General features: G+C 34.9%; 1 protein-coding gene across 2 annotated transcripts in view; it reads left to right on the plus strand.

Annotated features, from left to right (window-relative positions):
• The first annotated feature begins 1,313 nt into the window (after positions 1-1,313).
• Positions 1,314-21,741, plus strand: part of MMUT (methylmalonyl-CoA mutase) — a 40,918-nt gene continuing 20,490 nt past the window's right edge. The window contains exons 1-9 of one of the 2 annotated variants that reach the window (XM_054569472.1): positions 1,314-1,464; positions 4,822-5,246; positions 6,205-6,572; positions 10,692-10,849; positions 12,792-12,963; positions 14,134-14,382; positions 17,060-17,171; positions 18,377-18,492; positions 20,406-20,521. In XM_054569472.1, the coding sequence (XP_054425447.1) occupies positions 4,862-5,246; positions 6,205-6,572; positions 10,692-10,849; positions 12,792-12,963; positions 14,134-14,382; positions 17,060-17,171; positions 18,377-18,492; positions 20,406-20,521 (1,676 nt within the window). In that variant the 5' untranslated portion in view covers positions 1,314-1,464; positions 4,822-4,861. Of the gene's footprint in view, positions 1,465-1,498; positions 1,799-4,821; positions 5,247-6,204; positions 6,573-10,691; positions 10,850-12,791; positions 12,964-14,133; positions 14,383-17,059; positions 17,172-18,376; positions 18,493-20,405; positions 20,522-21,741 lie in introns of those variants that run through there. The other variant, XM_054569473.1, reaches the window with a different exon arrangement.

A 21,741-nucleotide genomic window follows, 5' to 3' on the forward strand; every position in this document is an offset into this window, starting at 1 on the left:
GGGAACCACTGCCAAGAGCGAGCCAGGGGCGAGGATAAATTGGCTAGTTCCAAATCCTGGCTCTGCCATTTAACTAGCTATATAGCGTTGGCAAAAAAAAAAAAAAAAAAAAAAAATTTCCTCACTTTTCCCAGTGGTAAAATGGTTTAATTAGAGTACCAACACCAAAGGCTTTTGTAAAGTTAAAATTTTGTACAGAATATATAAAATGCCTGGAACAATATCTGGGACATAGCTCATACAAAAAGGAACAGAAATTTTAAATCCACAGGAAACCATAGCCTAGTGGTAGTGAATAGAGACAAATATAAAAACAATTATTATATACAATTATATATGTGACAAATGTTAAACAAATCGGTGAATGACTACCTCAGAATAGTGTGAGTGAATATACAGTATTCAGAGAAAAATTAATATTTGCATTACATTTTGAAATACTGAGCCAGAATGAAGGAGAATGAAGTATTCAAGAAAAAAAACAGCAAAAGCCTGATGGTGGGGCAGCTTGAAAGATACCGGTGTGTCGGGCAGGAAAAGCTCAGGGAGGCTTTTAATGTGCACGGGAGGACTGGTCAGATATAATTGGAACGATAGTTCACACACAGATTTTATAATGCGGTAAAGAACTTATTCTTTACCGTGTAGGAAACAGGCAGGCTCCTAGGTTGTCTTGTTGCCTAACCAGCTAAAACTCGAGGAAATCAAGCATCTCCATCTACACCCCAGTAGGGACAGAAGGAAGCACGACGTCTAGCAAAACACAAATATTTACCTCTTGATAAGTGACGTAAACGGAGGGCGACGCCGCCGACCGCAGCGACGTTAAGGCCGAAGACGCTGATCTCTTAAACTGCACTTCGTCCCACGACTGGGTGCGGGACACATTAAGGAAGGAAGACAAGGGTGAGGAAGGCTGAGGCAAAGGTGAGGAGAACCTGCGTGGCTTCACTCTCTCCTCGCGAATCAAATTAATTCGATCCGTTGGCGCGCAGAGAAGACCTGTTCAGATTTCCCTCCATTTGGAAGAGTCGCCTCACGCTTCTAAAACGCACATCGCGGAGTTTGCCACAAACATATTGGTCACAAATCTCATTCCCTAGCTTGGACCCACTAGCAGGGTAAGCGCTTTCAATACTCACCAATGACTCCTCTCGAACCATTGAGACGCCGCGTTCAGAGCAATTCGCGCCCAAACAATCAAAAGCACACGAGACCCGGAAGTGGACTGGTAGAAAGCGGAAACACCTGTAGCGGGGGGCGGGACACTAGCCACACCCCTAACGTAATCAGCAACGCGCCCAGGAGAGAGCGATGAGATTGGCTGAAAGGAGGGCGTTGTCGACCTCCAGCTCTGCTTGGCTTTGCCCTACTCAGAGCGCGGCCCAGCTCGGACTGGCAGGGCCGCGGTCACCCGGGTTCAGCGGCGCTTCCCCAAAGCCAAAGTTCAGGACAGGCCCGCCAGTGAGTAGGACTGTGCGCCTTGGGGCACGTCAGCCTTTAAAACCCCCTTCATTCTGGCTACTCTCTTCCCTATACCCGTGTCCTCTAAGCGTCTGTTCTTTCCACCCTCCCACCTTTCTCCTTTACCTTCCTACTGTGACGGGATCCCGCTCTCCTCCGCCTTTATCCTTAGGTTTAGATTCTACACCGACTTCTCACTTTCAGTGAGGCCCCTGGCAGTTCGGAGGTACTGCTGGAAAAGTGTTTTTAATGCCTGGGGCCCATGTCTCCATTTTCCTTGGCAACTCAAGCACCCCGAGATTCTAGAAATCACTTCTTGTACGATTCCAGAAGGGTGCGTTGGTTCCACATGCTACTGTGAGGTTTTGTGTTTTTTGTGTGTGTGTGTGTTTTTTTTTTTGTTTGTTTGTTTGTTTTTTTAGAGGTGGAGGTACTTAAAGTGACTTTCTATATACAGGCGGAAGTAACGGGAAGAGATGGAATAAGAAAGACAGGTCTAAATCGACACAAAATTGTTAGGTTAATAGTTCGTTCTCAGTTCTGTTTAGAAAGAGGGCAGTCTGTCAGAAGCTCAGAACTGTGGATAGTGTATGTGTTTAAAGTTTTAGGTCACTTGATGGTATTCTCCCAATATATTTAATAATTTATTTATTCTAATATTTAGTTTAATTTGCATGCTGTATGTTATCTCCAACCCAAATTGGCATAACATTAGAGATATTAATGTGGACCTATATGTAAACAGCCAAAACTTGAGTTATTTGCTTTACATGTTGCTTCTTTGAATGCTTGAAGCCTCTCTTGATGGATCTTCTGAGGAAATTTAGTTCTGTTGCCATAAGCAGTAGTTGTGTTCTTATCTAAAAACGATGTCTATTTCCAGTCTGTACCAATTTGCCATGTGATTTTCAGGAGGTCACTTAGGGCTTTTCCCAATCATTTGCCCAGGTTTAGGAAACCCCCATGAGTATTTTGTGTGAAATATGTATGATATTTCCTATCTACAATCTAGTCTCAGATGGTTTTCAAATTACCTTTTGTATCGTTATTACCCTAATGGTTCAGTTATAACTTAATTATTTTTCTCACCTGCCTTTGAAGATAGAACATGTAGTATATGGCTTGAAAGAAGATGGATGACAAGGACCCCATGTATTTAATAGAATAAAAATCATAATAGCTTTAAAAAAGTAATGGGAATTGTTTTTGTTGTATTTCCATTAGACTTTATTCTATGCATTTTTTCCCAGTTGAACATATGGTATTTACAATTTTTTGTCCTGGTTTTTCCACTTAATATTTTTTAGCTTGTCTCCTTTTTAAACGAACTGTATAACATATTTTGAATTTTGACTTACATGTAAGTGCACACCAAATAATTGTACAAAATGACGAATTTCCAGAAACTGAATGCATCTATATAATCAGCATTCAGATCATGACCACCCTAGAAACTCCTCTCTTGCTCCCTTTCTGTACTAGCCACCATAAGTAACTATTCTCCTGACTTCTAACATCAAAGATTGGTTTTGCCTGTTTTTAAAACACATTTTAATAGCTATGCTATAATTTACTTATTCATTCTACATTGTTGATGATGTTTCTAAGTTTTATTAAAAGTAAAACTATAGGGAATGTGTATTTCATGTAGTAACGTTCCCAGGAGTGATGTTCCTCAGTGGAATGGCATAATCGTTTCTGAGACATCTTGTACATATTAGCAATTTGTTTTCCAAAGTAGTTAAAGCAGTTAATACTCTAACCAGTGGTTTATGTCTTTTGTTTCATAACCCCCTAACAAAAGTTGGGTATTCTTGTTTTCTTTTAAGCTGTACTGAATCGATAGGTAAGAAATGGTATGGAAAATAGAATTTAAAGCTCACATTACTCCTTGACTTATCCACTATAAAACAATATGGCATGATGAATATATTAATAAAATTTGCATTTCAAAATATTTTAAAATGCTAGTTTCGAATGAGTAGTAATTTAGGTGAACAGTGTACTGCTTTTCTGTTTGGAATATTGATCAAGCTATTTTATTTCTTTATTTCTCTGGACCTTAATTTCTATATATATAAAATGATGAAATTGGACTTAATGGGACTTAGACACCTAGTATTAAGACTGTGTGCTGTTATAGGGAATATATATAGACTTAATGTTAGAGCAGTGTGTGGACTAGCAGAGAAGATATGTATACACATACATATACAAGGGTGGGAAAAAAGTAGGTTTACAGATGTTTGTATGAAAAACAGTATAATAATAAATAATAATACAAGAATAAACTGTTTTGTGTAGTCACAACTGTAAGCCCACTTTTGCCCACTCCTGTATATAGAAAGATATATATATGATTTTATATACATATATTTTATATGAATATCAATATATCTTACATAAATGTTTTTCATATAAACCTAAAAAATAGTGTTCTAATATGTTGTCGTATGAGAGATGATAGATGTACAAATAGGGAAAAAGAGTTCTTTAGATTACTGAAGAGGCCGTCTAGCCCAGCTTGTGGATTCAAAGAGAGGCTGTGAGTTAATTCAAGGACTTTGAAATGGGACTGCCTCGGTTCAAATGGTGGCCCTTTTGTGTCTCAGTTTCCTTGTCTGTAAATGGGATAATATTAGTGCCTTTCTCTTGACGTTGTGAGAATTAAAATTGATACTCTATGTATGAGGTTTTTAGAGTAATGCTGGGCACATAGAAAACCCTGCATGTTTGAGATGAAGCCCTAGCTGAATTACCCAAAGAAGGACATTGTAGGAAGGTGGAAGAAAAAGTCAAAAAACTTAGGCATATGTAGGGGACTATAGGTAATCCAGTATTTATAGAACACAAAACATGTAGAGGACAAAGGCAGAGATATATCTGAGAGGTAAGCAGGTCATGGAGGGCTTTGAGTGCCTGTTTCTCTTCCTTACCACATTTTTATCCAGCTCCCATCACAATGCCTGTCATAAAGTAAGTGTTACATGACAACTTGCAGAATGAAAAAAAAAAAAAATCAAGAGGCTATGTGCTATATTCTCTATATGATGCAGAGCCTTTCAAAAATCTTAAGAGAAGTGTGACGTCGGATATCCATTGGTGTCACTGTATAGAATGGCTTACAGGGGGCTCAGACTGGTCAGTATAACCCACTAAGAGGCTATTGAGAAAGAGGACTAGAACAATTATAGTAGTTGTAGAGAAGAGAGGCCAACATTATAAGTATCGGGTACAGGAAGCAGAAAAGGAGAAGAGATGAAATAATATAAATATGTCTTTTTCCATTTCTTTTCTCACCAAATGCTCCCATTTTGCCTCTCTCGTAAATAAATATACATTGTGCTTTTTTCCTAGGTCAGTTTTTGTTTCTGTTGGGTGTTTTCCATGCTCCATCATGTTGAGAGCTAAGACGCGGCTTTGTTTGCTTTCACCTCATCACCTGAAGCAACTAAAAGAGTCATCAGGCTCCAGGCTTTTATGTCAGCGACTCCTGCACCAGCAACAACCACTTCACCCAGAATGGGCTGCCCTGGCTAAAAAGCAGCTGAAAGGCAAAAATCCAGAAGACCTAATATGGCGCACCCCAGAAGGGATCGCCATAAAACCTTTATATTCCAGCAGGGATACCAAGGACTTACCTGAAGAACTTCCAGGAATGAAGCCATTCACACGTGGACCATATCCCACCATGTATACCTTTAGGCCCTGGACCATCCGCCAGTATGCTGGCTTTAGTACTGTTGAAGAGAGCAATAAGTTCTATAAGGACAATATAAAGGGTGAGATTTTAATGTGAGATACAACATTTATGATCAAACATACGCTTCCTAATCTTGGCTTTTTTTGAGGGGAGGCTGGTTAATCTTTATAAAGATAATAGTCATTTTACTCTGAAAAAAGGAATGGTTTTCAACTTCCATGGTCAAAAGATAGGTGAGCCAGAACAAAATACTAAGTTCTTGAAAGGAAACAACAGTTATATGCACATTGTGTAAAGGGAATTAGGTGAAGTGAAGTTTTAAGAAGAAAAGAGACATTGGCTTTACCTTTGAAAAACTTTTAATGAACATTATTTAAGGAGGAGAAACTGGTTTAAGGGATACCCAAAGAAAGCAATAAACAAATAATAATGTGGTACAGAAATACTGTGCTCACAGTCATTCTCTGAAAATCATATTTACTATTTCATCTTTCTGATCTACAATAAAATTATATTGTTTGAATGCTAAACTTGAGAGTATTTGTGTTGGCCATGTAGGACTGAATTTATATTTAGTGTAGAATATTTTAGTTTTTCACATAATTTTCATAGTTTATTCCCAGAAAATTTAAATAGCCAAGATATCCTCTAATGACTGTATTAAATAAATAAAAGCAAAAATAAGCAAGTGCACAAATACTAAACATTGTTAACTTTACAGCCAGATCTTTACTTGAATCTTAAAAATATTTCTATCAAAAATTGTTAAAAAAAATCTTCAGATGGACATGGGATAATTGAGATGTTTTGTTTCTTTCATTCTTATAGTGAGGTCTGAAACTTCAATTTGTACATTTTAGCATATGGGAAACAGGAGATAAAATATCTATTTAAATTTTTTTGACATTTGTGAGCATAAAAATGTTATGAAAGTACACAATGATGAGGTGAATCAACACTTAGTAGTGATGGGCAAATCAGTTTATTTATATGCCACAGTCTTTAATCCTACATTATTTTTTCCTTTATATATTTAGCTGGTCAACAGGGATTATCCGTTGCTTTTGATCTGGCAACGCATCGTGGCTATGATTCAGACAACCCTCGAGTTCGTGGTGATGTTGGAATGGCTGGAGTTGCAATTGACACTGTGGAAGATACCAACATTCTTTTTGATGGAATTCCTTTAGAAAAAATGTCAGTTTCCATGACCATGAATGGAGCAGTTATTCCAGTCCTTGCAAATTTTATAGTAACTGGAGAAGAGCAAGGTGTACCTAAAGAGAAACTTACTGGTACAATTCAAAATGATATACTCAAGGAATTTATGGTCAGAAATACTTATATTTTTCCTCCACAACCATCCATGAAAATTATTGCTGACATCTTCCAATATACAGCAAAGGTATCTTTTGTGTTTATTATAGGTTTTGCAGTTGTTCTTTGACTATAGGAATTCTTATAAAATACCATAACCTAATTTGAATTCAGTAACTGAGTCTGAGTAAGAGTTGCAGTGTTAAGTCAGGTGTGGGGTTTTTTTTGTTTTGTTTATTGATTTTTGTATGTGTGTTGTTAGTTTTTTCTTTTTTGTCTTTGATGTACTAATTTTATGGTCTGTCAGTACCTGTAGGAATCTGGATACTAGACATTTATTGTATTGTATTTACTGTTACAATTTTTATTCCTGATAATTGTTATAATCACAGAGGGCTCATAATTTACAGTTCTTTATTTCCCTCCAGAGTTCAGATTTGGTTGTGAATAGACACTGGTGTCAGACTGATAAGGACCAAAATATAAGCTTTATTTCTGCTGAATATTGGAATAGACGATATCACTTAAATCTGTAAGCACAATGAGGTTCCTAATATTCACCCCTGGATTAGGTTCATCTTTCTCAATCAGAGTGGTGGGAAAAGAAGGGTCTTGTAGTGCTCTTGTATTAACAGCAGCATACCCAAAGTTTCTTCATTTTCCCCTACCATTCACACTTTGCCTCTTGATGGCAATGCTCTCCTTCTCCTTACCGACCTTAGAGTTAGACTGTTGTTTCATAGCGAAGGGCAAATCTCTCTACCATCAAACCTTTGTCGCTCTCACCTCTTATATTTGCTGTTCTCTCAGAACTCTTGCTAGTATTGTGTACTCTCCCCCTTTGATATTTAGCTTTTACACTTTGCAATTTTATTTTTTTCATAGATTCCTTCTGACCGTGTGGAATATATTGAATAGAATTGTACATTTCTATTACTGTTTTCAATCTCAAGAACATATGCCCAGTAGGATTGCATTTAGCAACATATGACAAACACAGTATACAAATAGCAGTAGCTTAAAGTAAATGGCAGTAGCTTAAAGTAAAGCAAAAGCAGTTCTCTTTCATGTGAAAGAAGTTGTGAGGTGGGCCATCAGGAACCACCACAGTCATTAGGGCTCCAGTCTTCTTTCATCTGGCTTTGCCTCTATTGTTACTGTGCCAGCTCACAGTTAAAGGAATAGGTGGGCCAGGTGTGTTTATGTGAAGAGAGGGACCCAGCTCCTTTGATAAAAGGTGAATTCCAGAAGGGAAAAAATAAACTTCTACTTGTATATCTCAATGGACACACACAGTAGTGAGAGAAGATTGAAAATGTGGTCCTTGCACATTGGCACATGGAATCTATGGTTTAGGTGCTATGGGAGAGTGGAGAATGTAGCAGTTTGTGCTGTCACATACTTGGACATTTCACCTTGATAGAGATCCTAAAGCCATATACAGGTTCAAAATTGCTTTATAGGCCTTCATATAAGTGATAATAATGCTAATTTCAGATATTGATCAAATTATTTTGTAAACTCTAAACTTTTATTTTTTAATTGTGGCAAAATAAACACATAACAAAATTTACCAGCTTAGTCTTTTTAGGTTTATAGTTAGTGGCATTAAGTACATTCACATTTTTGTGTGACCACCATCATAATTTATCTCCAGAACTCTTAATCTTGCAAAATTGAAACTCTGTACCTATTAAATAATAACTTTCCATTCTCCTCTCCTTCCCCACCTTCTCCCACAACCACCATTCTACTTTCTATCTCTGAATTTGAATACTTTAAGAACCTCATATAAATAGCATCATATAGTATTTGTCTTTATGACTGGCTTATTTCACTTAGCATAATGTCATCAAGGTGCATCATACTGTAGCATGTGTCAGAATAACCTTCCTTTTTAAGGCTGAATAATATTTCAATATTCCAGTATTATCATTCTTAAGGAAATTCTGCTACTAAACTCCTCTTGGTAGAGAAGCACCTGTTTGTTTTCCTTGTTCGTTTGTCCACTCCAAATATACTCAAGTAGTATCTCAGTTCCATGTACTTCAGTCTCCTTATTGCTTTTGTGATGGAACATTTTAAAAAAGCTTTTGGTTAGTTATAAATAAAATGTTTGCAAAGTAAAATACAGATAACCCATACCATTTGCTAGAACAACTGATTTTTTTTGAGTGCTTGCTGTGTACTGACATAATACTAAGTGGTTTCAGTGAATCATTTTATTCACACAACTATGAGGAAGGTATGATTATTATCTGTATTTTATACTTTAGGAAACCCAGGGATAAAGGTGGAGAAACTTGCCTACAGTCAGTCTCATGGCTACTTAAGTGACAGCTAGAATTTGAGCACTCTGATTACAGAGTCCATGTTCTTACCCACTGCATTTAATTTCTGTCATTTAGTTTTTATTATTATTTTTAAAATATTTTATTGTTATTCTATTACAGTTGTCCCCATTTTTCCCCCTTTGCCCTGCCCAGCCCACCCCACCCCTTGTGCCCATCGTCAATCCCTACCCATAGGTTCTGTTATTTTATGTTTGGTTAATTCTTGGGAAGGGTAATAATTTTTTGGCTCTTCAGAATATGTACCCTACCTAACATGACATTTTTGGGAATTGTGAAAATACTGTTTTATTAGTGATTTTGGTAGAAAGACTCTGTCTTAAAAAAAAAGATTCTATCTGAGATATGCTTAGTATTAAATATCGCAGTAAAGCAAACTGAAATCCTTGATTTTTAAGCCATTCATTTTGTCCTGTTTTGTTTTATATGTGAGGCCTGTTCATCAAGTATGCAGCCGTGTACTATGAAAAATAGACATATTTTTAAGAAGATAACAAGATACAAGGCACTTGTACCTAGGACAACAATGCCTCAGTCCCCTTCAAAGTAGGCACCTTGGGACCTCACAGAATTCTTCCATTTGGCATCAGCTGCCCCATTGTATTTTCCTGAATCTCACTGACAATCTGAAATCTCTTCCCTTTCAAAGGTGACTTTAGTTTTGGGAAAAGCCAGAAGTTGCAGGACACCAAATCTGAGCTCTAGTGGGACCGAGTTACCTGGGTGATTTGAAGTTTTGCCAAAAACCTCTGCTTGCGACGTGATACATGAGCAGGCACATTGTTGATGAAGCTTCCAATCACCAGTTGCCTATAGCTGCAGCCTTCTGAATCATCCGAACAGTTTCTGTGGAGGACTGTTCAAGCTTGATGCAAAATTTGATGCAGATTCCTTGCTGTACTTGCTCAGTCATTTTGAATGTGATAGCCACACAGTACACATGCTCACTCAATGGGGTCTACCGTCACCACTGACTAGTACAGTGAAGTCTGTCATTGTTCTTACGTGGACATTCCAGGCCACTCTCCTTGGCTGTCGGGTTACGTCAGTGTTGCGCAAAGCATTCCTATTATATTAACAATGGCTGGACTTTTTCTGGACAGACCTTGTATAGTACTTAGAATTGAATCCTTTTCCTGTTTTTTTCCTGCACTGTGTACTTATTCATGTTCAATGACTTCATTCAAATAAGATAATCAGTAAGTAGTAATTAAGTTTATACATCTTCAGCAAATTATCCCAAAGTTATGAGGTCTTTGGACCTGTCATGAGGTCAAAGTCATTGGTTTTGAGTTAAAGATGTCTTTATTCAGTTCTCGGGGTAAAGGTTACATTCCTGACCTCAGCCAGCTTATTTTGAAGTTTAAAACTTCTGATGTCAAAGGTTGGTTGGTGCAAATTCCTTTTCACTGGAAAAATAAAACAGGTACAGTCCTATGGATGGTTCATTGGATTGGCTATTTTAATTGGAAAGTGGATTAAATGTAACAAAGTAAGCATTAAATATTTTCAGTTAATATTATAAACTACTTAGTATATTTGAGTTGAGCATCACTTTATTTATTTTTATTTTTTTTAGTGAGAGGAGAAAGGAGGGCAGGGAGGGAGACGTACAGGGAGAGAAACATCCATTGGTTGCCTCTGATGCATCCCCTCTGGGGTCCAGACATGCAGCCCAGACATGTGCCCTGACTGGGAAGTGAACCTGTGACATTTTTGTGTGCAGGATGACACCCATCCAGTTAAGCCATGCCAGGCAGGACTGAACGTCATTTTAAAATAATACGCTTTTTAATAAATTGGTTTAATAGAACCTTTTTATATTTTCATTTACTGTTGTGTTTTCTTTTATATAGTACATGCCAAAATTTAATTCAATTTCAATTAGTGGATACCATATGCAGGAAGCAGGAGCTGATGCCATTCTGGAACTGGCCTATACTATAGCAGATGGATTGGAGTACTGTAGAACTGGACTCCAGGCTGGCCTGACAATTGATGAGTTTGCACCAAGGTGAGTGAATTACACTCGGAGATTGCCTCAGCATTAAGAAAATGCATAGGACCATATTATGAACATACAGCAAAGTATATTGATAAAATGAATTTGTATATGTAAGTGTTATACTAGATTCTATTATGTTTATGTGAGAGTTAATGAGGGAATAACCCATTATAATTGTTTACAAATGGTTTATTATTAAAATGTTTATAATTAAAAATTAGAAATAAATTTGTACTTCTTGGTAAATAAGAGGAGTCTTGTCTCATGATATTCAGAGAACACAACTGGCACACTTTGACAAATAATATTAAAATGTAAACATAATGTTTAAGGCAGATTTGCTTTTGTTTTTTAAATTTTTTTGTTTTAAAAGACAAGTTACCTGTTACATTTTATTTTTTCATCTATTGCACTTAAAAATGTTTTGGAATGCACAGTGCTATTAAAATTATTTTTGTTTCAAACAGCTTGTTAATAACATTGTGTGAGAAAACTTGAAAGAGCATGTGAAAAACATGGCTTCTGTCCCCCAGAGAGCTTACCTGCTAGTAATGCTCCTTATACCAGGGATTGTTGCGTACTTATTATGATAGCAGTTCTCAAAAGTGTGGTCCAAGGAATCCTAGGAGTCATTAAAACCCTTTCCTGAGTCTTAGAGTTCTAAACAGTTTTCATGATTATGTTAAGGCTTTGTCGTTTTCACTTTCATTCTCTCAGGAGTGTGCAGTGCTATTTTTCAGAGACTACATGCTGTGTGATATAACACTGAATGCAGAAGCAGATATGTGACTCCAGCTGTCTTCCTTAGCCACACTTTAAAGAGATTTGCAAGAATGTAAAACAATGACTCTTATTATAATGTTCTTTTTTTTTTTTTAGGCATCAGAGTATTATAATGTTCTTGTTTTAGAAAAGTATTATTTTTCATAAAAATGTTACTTATGTTAACATATTGTACATTTATTATTTCTAAGTGAATTACTATATAAAATAATGATGTTATCCAAATAAAAAAGTTTTCTTTAGTAATTTTTAAGAATGAAAAGGAGCCTGAGACCAAAATATTTGAGAACTGCTGTTTTAAGAACTTCCAAGTATATATCAAGAATTTTTATTATGTTTTAGTTTCTTTACTTAAGGCTCACCTTGTTTTAGATAGGGATTTACAATCTTTGTGCCTTTAGACTCAGGCAAGTAACCTAAATGTGTATAGGTTATAAGGTAAAAGGAAGTAGTAGATTGGGAACAACTGGAAAAATATATGCCTAGACCAAATACACAGTCATTCTTTAAAAAAACTGAATTGATATATAAAGCAAGTTTGTGGTTTTATTCCCTTTGTACATGGCCCCTGCCTTTGGGTATTCTTAAAAATAAATAAATAAATAAAAATAAATAAAATTCTTTAAGAACACAAGAGGACTTTTTCCATAAAGAAAAAAAGCAGTTATAAAATGAATTAATTCTTTTAAAAAAAAAGATTTTATTTATTTATTTTTAGAGAGAATGGAAGGGAGGGAGAATAGGAGAGAAACATCAGCATTTGAGAGATGCGTTGATTCATTGCCTCTTGCATTGATTCATTGCCTCTTGCATGCCCCCAACTGCAATCCTGGCCCGCATCCTAGGCGTGTGCCCTGACTGGGAATTGAACCAGCAAGCTTTTGGTTTGTAGACTGGTGCTCAATCCACTGAGCCACAGCAGTCAGGACAGAGTAAATTAATTCTTACCTGAAGCAAATAATCACACTTTTTTCTTCTATATGCATAAAACTGTTCTTTTCTGTGTTAGGTTTAAAGTTACTGAAATATATATGCTTGGTTTTAATTTAAATTAAGTTGTTTGAAATTAAAATCTGACATAGCTTTTAGTGTGTCATACAATTAGTTTTGTTTTTCATTTTATGTTGTTAACTATAACCAAATTCTGGACTTGCCATTACTATTCTAGGTTATCTTTCTTCTGGGGAATTGGGATGAACTTCTATATGGAAATAGCAAAAATGAGAGCTGGGAGAAGGCTCTGGGCTCACTTAATAGAGAAACTCTTTCAGCCTAAAAACTCTAAATCCCTTCTTTTAAGAGCACATTGTCAGACATCAGGATGGTCACTTACTGAACAGGTATGTATATAAAGTGCACAATTTTAACAAAGTTATGTATTTTCTTGTAAGCAACATGACATAGTCAGGAAACACATTTAAGAATCTATTTACTAATAGTTGAAAGTCATGATTATTCTGAAGTATAATTTATACTTGTTTTTACACGTATTATAATAAATAAAATTGTCTCCCTCTAGTGGTTAACAATATAAAATCATTTAAATCTTTAGCTTACCTGTAGTGCTGTTGTTTTACTTTAAAAGGGAAAAGAATGTGATGAGGAACAAGTACAAATCATAATTTAATAACTTTTGTCTTAAATAATTTTAAGAGTTAAAATTCATAACATAAAACTAATTAAATTTGATTATATTTTTATTATAGTTATATTTAGTTTTTAGTCGTTATATATAGTTATTTTAGTAGTTATATATAGTTTTATGATAGTTTAAATAAGCATGCATACAAACAGACCATTTAAAAACTATCGGTGTTTGGATAATTCGATTTAATTTCATTAAAAATTTTACGGTGATCTTTTTTGCATGCATTCTCTTTATATATTATTTTGATATATTTTAAAACAAATTTAGAATTCTTATATATATTTAAACTGAATATAACTAATATACTCCATATTAAATATAACTTCAGGTCCTTATAAATGGAGAAATATGGATTTCTAGGTTGAAGGAACTTTAATAATTGTTTTTTTCTTAACCTCCTCATTTTTATAGCTAAAGAAATTGAAGTTCAGAAAGATCTGATGACTTGGCCAAATCACAGTTAAGAACATGATAGCTCATTTATTGAGTGCCTGTTTTGTGTACATCTTGTGATAGATACTTCAAGGTATACAAAATAATTAGGAGATAGTGAATTAAGAGATGAAGCATGTTATAATCCAGACAAGTTATACATTTATGATACAGTTACAGAAGAGTTACACAAAAACAAATATTTACTATTTCAGGAATTATAAGAGGCAATATTTTACTACCTAAGCACAGACTGGGCACTTTAAGTCTGGCTTGTTTACTAACTTGTCTAAATTTATTTGCTATTCTGAAGCCTAATGTAGACAGTGACAGAAAAGCAGGCAGCAGCTACTGCTTAATCATATCATCTTTTATAGTTCATATAGATCTTTCTTTCAACTTTTTTTTTTTTTTTAATCAAATATTTTAGGATCCTTACAATAACATTATTCGTACCACAATAGAAGCAATGGCAGCAGTCTTTGGAGGGACTCAGTCTTTACACACAAATTCTTTTGATGAAGCCTTGGGTTTGCCAACTGTGAAAAGTGCTCGAATTGCCAGGAACACACAAATTGTCATTCAGGAAGAATCTGGGATTCCCAAAGTGGCTGATCCTTGGGGAGGTTCATATATGATGGAATCTCTCACAAATGATGTTTATGATGCTGCTTTGAAGGTCAGTTTCTTTTCTTTGAAACTTTGCTTTCTAGCTTAACAGGTTTATAAAGCTTTATAGATATTTTGATTTATAAATTAAATCACTTATAGATTTCTGTTAAGATTAATACAATGTTTGATGGGAAAGGGGTGATTTTAGATTTGACTTTCTAATATTTAAACTGAAACTTAATTTAAAAGTACATGTGTATTTTTATTAAAGTATTTTCTTCAAAGAGTTAAAAAGACAACTAGTATTGAAAGGCTTATAATAAAAAAAAAAACCCCCAGCACTTTTGTCTTCCACTTGCTATTTCCCTGCTTACTCGATTTAGTTACATCTTTTATTTTTGTTTTTATCTCCATATTTTAGAATTATAATTGACCCTTGAACAACATGGGTTTGAACTGCACAGGTCCATTCAAACGTGGATTTTTAAAAACAAATATGCAGTTGGCCCTCCATATTTCTGGTTTTGCATTGCCAGTTGGGACTCTGAGGCAGAGGATTGACTGTATGCATTGTTCTATGCTTCCTTATATAAGGGACTTTAATATCTGAGGACTTTGGTGTGTCTGTGGGGTTCCTGGAATGACCCCTTCTCCACCCTCTGCAGATACCAAGGGATGACTATAGTTAAGTTTTGGGGGAGTCAAGTTACACACAGATTTTCAACTGAATGGGGATTGGTGTCCCTAATCCCCACGTTATTCATGGGTCAACAGTACATGTATATAGTGTTTAATTCCATCAGTTTTAGACATTATTTATTATTTTGCTACTCTCGTAATTTAGTATTGTAGCTGTCATGTAGTTTTTTTCCCTCGCCCCATACTACCAATACAATTATATCTCAATATTGATTTTTCCTTAAGTCCTTATATGTTCTTATTTTAGTTTTAGACTGGTTTCTTTGTAGACCATTGCTGTTATTTCACTTTCCTTTGCTATTATCCTGGGTGTCCCTTTTCATTTATGCTATGTTAAATCTGTCCTGAATCTTGTGTCTATCTCTGTTGATCTGTCCCTTGTTATTAAATCACATTTCATAGTAAACTCTTAAAAATGTTACATGGGAGATGAATTATTAGAAAGTTTGGATGTTTGAAAATTTATTTATTCTACTCTCCTACTTGAGTCATATTCTGACTAGGTTCAAATTCTTTTTGTTGAGAGTTGGTAAGCACATTTATAAACATTTATTATTATTATTATTATTATTTTAGTTTTTTACTCTAGCTTCCAGTAGTTCCATTTAGAAATCTAATGCTCTCATTCAGGATCTTTCTGAAAATTTGTGTCATTGTACTTTGGTGTGTGTATAGTTCCTTTATTGTACTAGACCTTTGGTAGGCCTTTTTCATCTTGTCCTCTTTTTCGTGTTCTTGTAGCTCTGGGAAATTGCCTTGTATTATTTTTTAAATAATTTTCTCCCTGCCATGTTTCTGTAGATTCTTTTTTTAGAACTCCTAGTTATCAGGTAAAGACATTTTTAGGTGATACTCTGATGTTCTTATTTGTTCTATAGTCCATCTTTGAATTTTAGTTCTGTTTTATTGGAGAGTTGTCAACTTTACCTTTCTACTTAAATGATTTCCAGTAGCTCATTTTTGTTTTCTAATTTTTCTTTTTTTACCTCACAATATTTTGTTTAATTAATTCAGAATCTCTCTTTTTTGAAAGTTTTCTTTTATATCCTGTATTGTCTGTTTCCTCTGTGTGCCTTTTGTCTTCAGTCTTATTATTGAGAATTCAGGTTTTTATTTTAGTAAGTCAGCATACCTTAGCCTGTGTCCTTGATGTTTGATAGTGTGTTTTCTTTCCAGTTCATTTTCTGCATACAGTAAACTGCTTCTCCTGACAGAATGGGAGCAGATAGTTGCAAATTCTAAAGTAGTCCCTCACTTTTTAGTTTTCTGTCTTACCTTTGGCTTCTGGTGAATCCAATGCAAACTCTTCTTTCTTGAATTCTTCAGAAGAACACATTTGACCTTTTTCCTTTCTGCTAAGTTGTCTACTGTTCCACCACCCATTTTTCCATCATTCCATTTATATGTGAGGCTGTGAGATGGTTCCTGGTGTCAGTAAAGATGAAGTTATGTCATTACTGTGCTGCTCAAATCAAAAGTAAAATTGCATTTTTAAAGAGTCTTTACATAACTGTGAATACTTTATTTATGTAATTAAAAATAAATATTAGAGAACTGATCTTATTTTTAGTTTTCCCAAGACCCAAGTGAAAGTTTTTATTTTCTGGAATATATTTATTAGTTTTTCTGTTGACTTTTAAGCAACTTTAAACACAGAATTTCTTTTTTTAAAAATTGAGATATGTTTGACATATAATGTCGTATTAGTTTTAGGTGTACGACACAATGATTTGATATATGTATATATTGTGAAGTGACTACTGGAAGACATTTAGTTAACATACATCACTATACAGGGTTACAAATTTTTTGTGTCAGAACTTTTAAGATCTGGTCTCTTAGCAACTTTCAAATATCAATACATGGGATTATTAACTCTGCAGAATTTCTAATTAATGCTCTTGATGTTACCTTAATTCTCTTATGAATCATTAAATTTATCACTAAAATAATTTAATATTAGTAATTATGTAACATAAATTTGAATAGTTCATAAAATATTTTTGTATTTTCTTCTTATTTTATTAATCTGTTTTTCTTATTAGCTCATTAATGAAATTGAAGAAATGGGTGGAATGGCCAAAGCTGTGGCGGAAGGAATACCTAAACTTCGAATTGAAGAATGTGCTGCCCGAAGACAAGCTAGAATAGATTCTGGTAAGATAAAGTAGAAAAGTTCATATGTGAAATCCGGTATTTAAAAAGAAATATTAATTTCTCCTTGAAAATAACATATATAGTTAATAAATAAGACAAAAATAATGGAAAAATGAAACCTTTGTAAATATTTCTCATCTAAGCCTATCCATCTATCTGTCTATCTCGTTGGTATTTTTGCACGGATGGATGCACATGGACAAACACATTTACAAAGTATGCAGAGTGTGAGTGGAGGTATGCCTGTTGTCTGCATGAACCCGTGTGTGGGTAGGTATCTTCAGCATTTGGAAGTTGACATGATTATTGGTCACTGTGCTGTGCATTGGCGCATTCATTCATTCAGTCATTCATTCGATCAGTCAACACTTTTTTAGTCAGGTATTTGTGACACTGTGCTATGTCGGGGCATACAACTGTAAACAGGACAGAGATCGTTTTTGTACCCATAGAGTTTACATTTTAGTAAGAGAGAGAGAAAATTAACAAGTAAACAAGTGAATAAAAAAATAATATAGATTGCAATGAGTTCAATGAAGGAAATAAGGGATATAGCCTTGGGTAGGGGTGGCAGGATATCTTTTGATAGAGTAATAATCTGGTAGTTTGAGGCAAAATATATTCTTTCTCTCTCTTTTTTTTAAAGATTTTATTTATTTTTAGAGAGAGAGAGAAGGGAAGGAGAAAGAGAGGGAGAGAAACATCAATGTGCGAGAGATGCATTGATCAGTGGCTTCTTGCTAGCCCCCAACTGGAGACCTGGGCCGCAATCCAGGCATGTGCCCTATCTGGGAACTGAACTGGGGACCTCCTCCTCCTACTCTCATCCCATATTGGGATTTGCTGATGTGTATTGAAGTTTCAGTATGAGTTAAGAAGACTACTTAAAAATATTAAACTTATAAGGGGCCCTGGCTGGGTGGCTCATTTGGTTAGACCTTCATCCCAATATAGCAGGTCGTGGGTTTGATACCTATTCAGGGTACATATAAGAATCAACCAATGAATACATAAGTAAGTGGAACAACAAATCAATATCTTTCTCTACCCCCCCCCTTCTCTCGCTCCCTTTTTCTCTGAAGTCAATTTAAAAAATTAAAAAAATATTAAACTTATACAGGGAGTACATGACAACCAGATTATTACTATTAGGCATTTATTTGTGAATAGAATCTACAAATTATTTTCCTCTGGGAAATTAACAGGTTCTGAAGTAATTGTTGGAGTAAACAAGTACCAGCTGGAAAAAGAAGAACCTGTGGATGTTTTGTCAATTGATAATACTTCAGTGCGTAACAGGCAGATTGAAAAACTTAAGAAGGTAATAATAGCTATCATGTTTTGAGTGCTTTCTGTGTCTGGACACTGGCTAAGGCCTTACATTGTCCTGGTTAAGCCTTGTAACAACCTTATGAGGTGTTATTTCCCAACATTTTAAAGATAAGGAAAACTGAAGATAAGTGTGATTGAGAAACTTGGATAAATAACTGAATAGCCAGGACTCAAATCTAAGTCTGTTGATACTAAAAATTCATTTTTTAAATCATGATATCTGCCCCTGAGAAACTTACATGTTAGTATTAAAAAATCACACCATAATAATACCTCCTATCATTTACAGATTAGAGCTAAGGCACAGATGATTATGTAACCCTAAGTTAAAAACAAAATAAAGTTCACAGTCGGTATTTGAAAGCAGGGCTTCTCATTGTAATTTATTTCCACTAGATCATGGTTCCTGATACTATTCTGAATCATTTGCTCTGTTTATTTTTCTAAATTAAAATATATTTAGCAGTGCTTTTTAGTTAGCTACAGTTTATAAGTAACTATTTTAATTGAAACTAAAGCACTTTCTATCCTTTTATTCCTACTTTCTCACTGAGATAATCCAAAGTATATGAAATACTAAACTAGATGAAACACAGTAATTTTTACTCTTGTAACCTATATATTTTTATTGTATGAAGCCACCTTGGTCTCTTAATCTCTGGCTGTGTAATTACGGCTGTATCTTAATGACGCTTCCCTAATGACATTTCTCTCTTCACTTTCCCTGTGATTGTTCAAGACAAAACTTTTTCCACCTCTCAGTTCAAATGTTCTTTTAAGAATCTACCACACTTTGTCCAGTTAGATTGAATGCATAACTACCATCTTTTTTTTTCCTGTTAGAGTGAGTGGTAGATGTTAAATGAAATTTCCTCTTTTACCTTTAATCAGAAAATAATGATTCCTCTCTTACATTTTGTCATTTTTTTTAAAAGACCCTTTTAAGATGTAGCATTTTATTTCCAGTGATCACAAAAGTCTCAATACTTATATCTGGGAAACTCCTTTTCTCTACTGTTATACCTGAGGCTCTTATTAACTCTGTACACTCAAACTTGAGGTGTTCCATGTACAATAAACAATAGACTTTATTTTGAGCAAGAGAGAGAAATTTAATAATGGAGTTGGTTTTTTCCTTACCTTGAATATACATTTTCTGGCACCTCTGCTTATAGAGACTGTATAATTTTAGTGACACAATGAGTAATATAATGTTTTAGACTCTTACAGGTGATGGAAACTTGTAAAAAATTGGATTTTAGATATCTTTGTTTAGACAGGTTGTTGACAGAGTGTAGTATATCTAGGACCCAAAGGAAAAAGTTTTTGACCATGCTTTTCATTGTCTGTCTTTGTCACAGTATTCCTCATGGTCTCTGTCTCTCTGTCTCCCTGAGATTATTTTTAAGTACACAGACACACAAAACCCTAACATACATACATATTATTACTGATATGTATTAATTAGCTAAGGAAAACAAAATGTAACTAAACTCTTATTTAAGTTGTAATCTGTTGTTTTTTTCCTCCTTGTCACTATTAACCTTTAGTGCCTTTGAAATTCCTCATATGAAAGAGCCACTTGTTTTCAGTATCTTGCTAAATTAGAAAAGCCCAAGTAGCATGTACTACTTGAAAGAGTCAGCACTGTTATTTATTATTTTCCTGCTTGTTTCTGATTTGTCAGGGTTATACAGAATTTAGTACTACTTTTGGAAGCCCTTAAATAGTTTATTGAATGAGTAAATGAATGAATGATACTAAAGGAATATCAGGCCTAGGATACATATCATTCTCTTTATATTTTTCGTTTGTTTTTGAGGTTAGGATTATGAAACAATTTCTGTATGGTGCGTATCAGGGTCTGATCTGATCTGTTTACTTAAATTCTCTTTACATAAGGTCAAATGTAGCAGGGATCCTGCTTTGGCTGAACGGTGTCTTGCTGCGCTGACTGAATGTGCTGCCAGTGGAGATGGGAATATCCTGGCTCTTGCAGTGGATGCAGCTCGTGCAAGGTGATGATATTAACTTTGGGGATTTCCAAACAGTAAAAGTTGACTAGTTAGCTTTTCAGAGTGTACTAAAACAAAAGGTTGATCCCATAAATGATGTGAGCCTAAAAGAAAATAGGAGACAAAAGTAAATGTTGTTCTTAAACTTCTGTGCATTTAAAATATTCATATATCTTGAATGGATAATATTAATACTTGTGTATTTTCCCGTGACTTAGGACATTGGATACTATTGTAGTGAATCCATGTCACTGATTTACAAGTTGAAGTTTGATGTGCTGTCATGTATAGAGAGACATTAATATGTTGGGCAATAAGAAAACTTGCCCTTTGTCCAGAGATAGGCAATATGTCTGTCTTCCAAGGCTATTCACTATAAAGACACTTTTGGAAAGGTAATCCAGAGAAAAGGGCAATCAGTGCTTTGCCTCCTCGCAGGATATGGAGAAAAGCAAGTGACTCACAGAGGCTCTTCTCCCAATATATGATAATGCACCAAATAAGTCACTTTTGCTTTTATTTATTGCTTAAGATAATTAACTTTTTTAAAACATGTTTTAAGTGCTTAAGGGATTGAGTAAATAGTGTGTGGGTTGGATTTTTGTTTTTTTCAGTTTTAATTTCTTAAAAGAAGTAAGATGACTTACCTGCTTAAAATCCCTCCAGCAGACATCCATTACTTTTAAATTAAAACCTAACCTTACCATGGCCTGCAAGGTCATGCTGGATGTGTCTCTTGCCTGCCTCTCTGACCTTGTCTTATCCTACTTCTTCCCTGTGCTGTGTCCACAATCTCCTCCTTTCTGTTTTTAGAATACAAAACGTTTTTGTACTTCTCAAAACCTTTGCATGTTGTGTTTCCTTTTTCAAATACTCTTCCCCTTTGTTCACTTTCTCATCATTTAGGGCCTACTTCAAAAGTCCTGTCTTCATATTTTCAGTATCTTTAAAATTGCTATCCCAGATACCCTGTTCTATTTGCCTATTTTAGTGTCTGTAGTACTTATTAACATGTGAAATTATTGTATTATTTGTTTGCCTGGTGTATTGTCTGTATCCTCTGACTAGATGTTAAGCTCTACAAGAACAGAACAGATTTTTTTTTTTTTTTTTAGTCTTACGTATCAATGTATTTCTAGCACTTACTAGTGCTTGGCCTGTATTAGGTACTCAGTACACATAGAATGAATTAATAAACACATGGATGGGATATGCTAAAAGAT

The sequence above is a fragment of the Pteronotus mesoamericanus genome, unplaced genomic scaffold (assembly GCF_021234165.1).
Source record: "Pteronotus mesoamericanus isolate MK-2021 breed Mesoamerican mustached bat unplaced genomic scaffold, CSHL_Meso_final contig_20, whole genome shotgun sequence".
In the NCBI taxonomy this organism is placed as follows: Eukaryota; Metazoa; Chordata; class Mammalia; order Chiroptera; family Mormoopidae; genus Pteronotus; species Pteronotus mesoamericanus.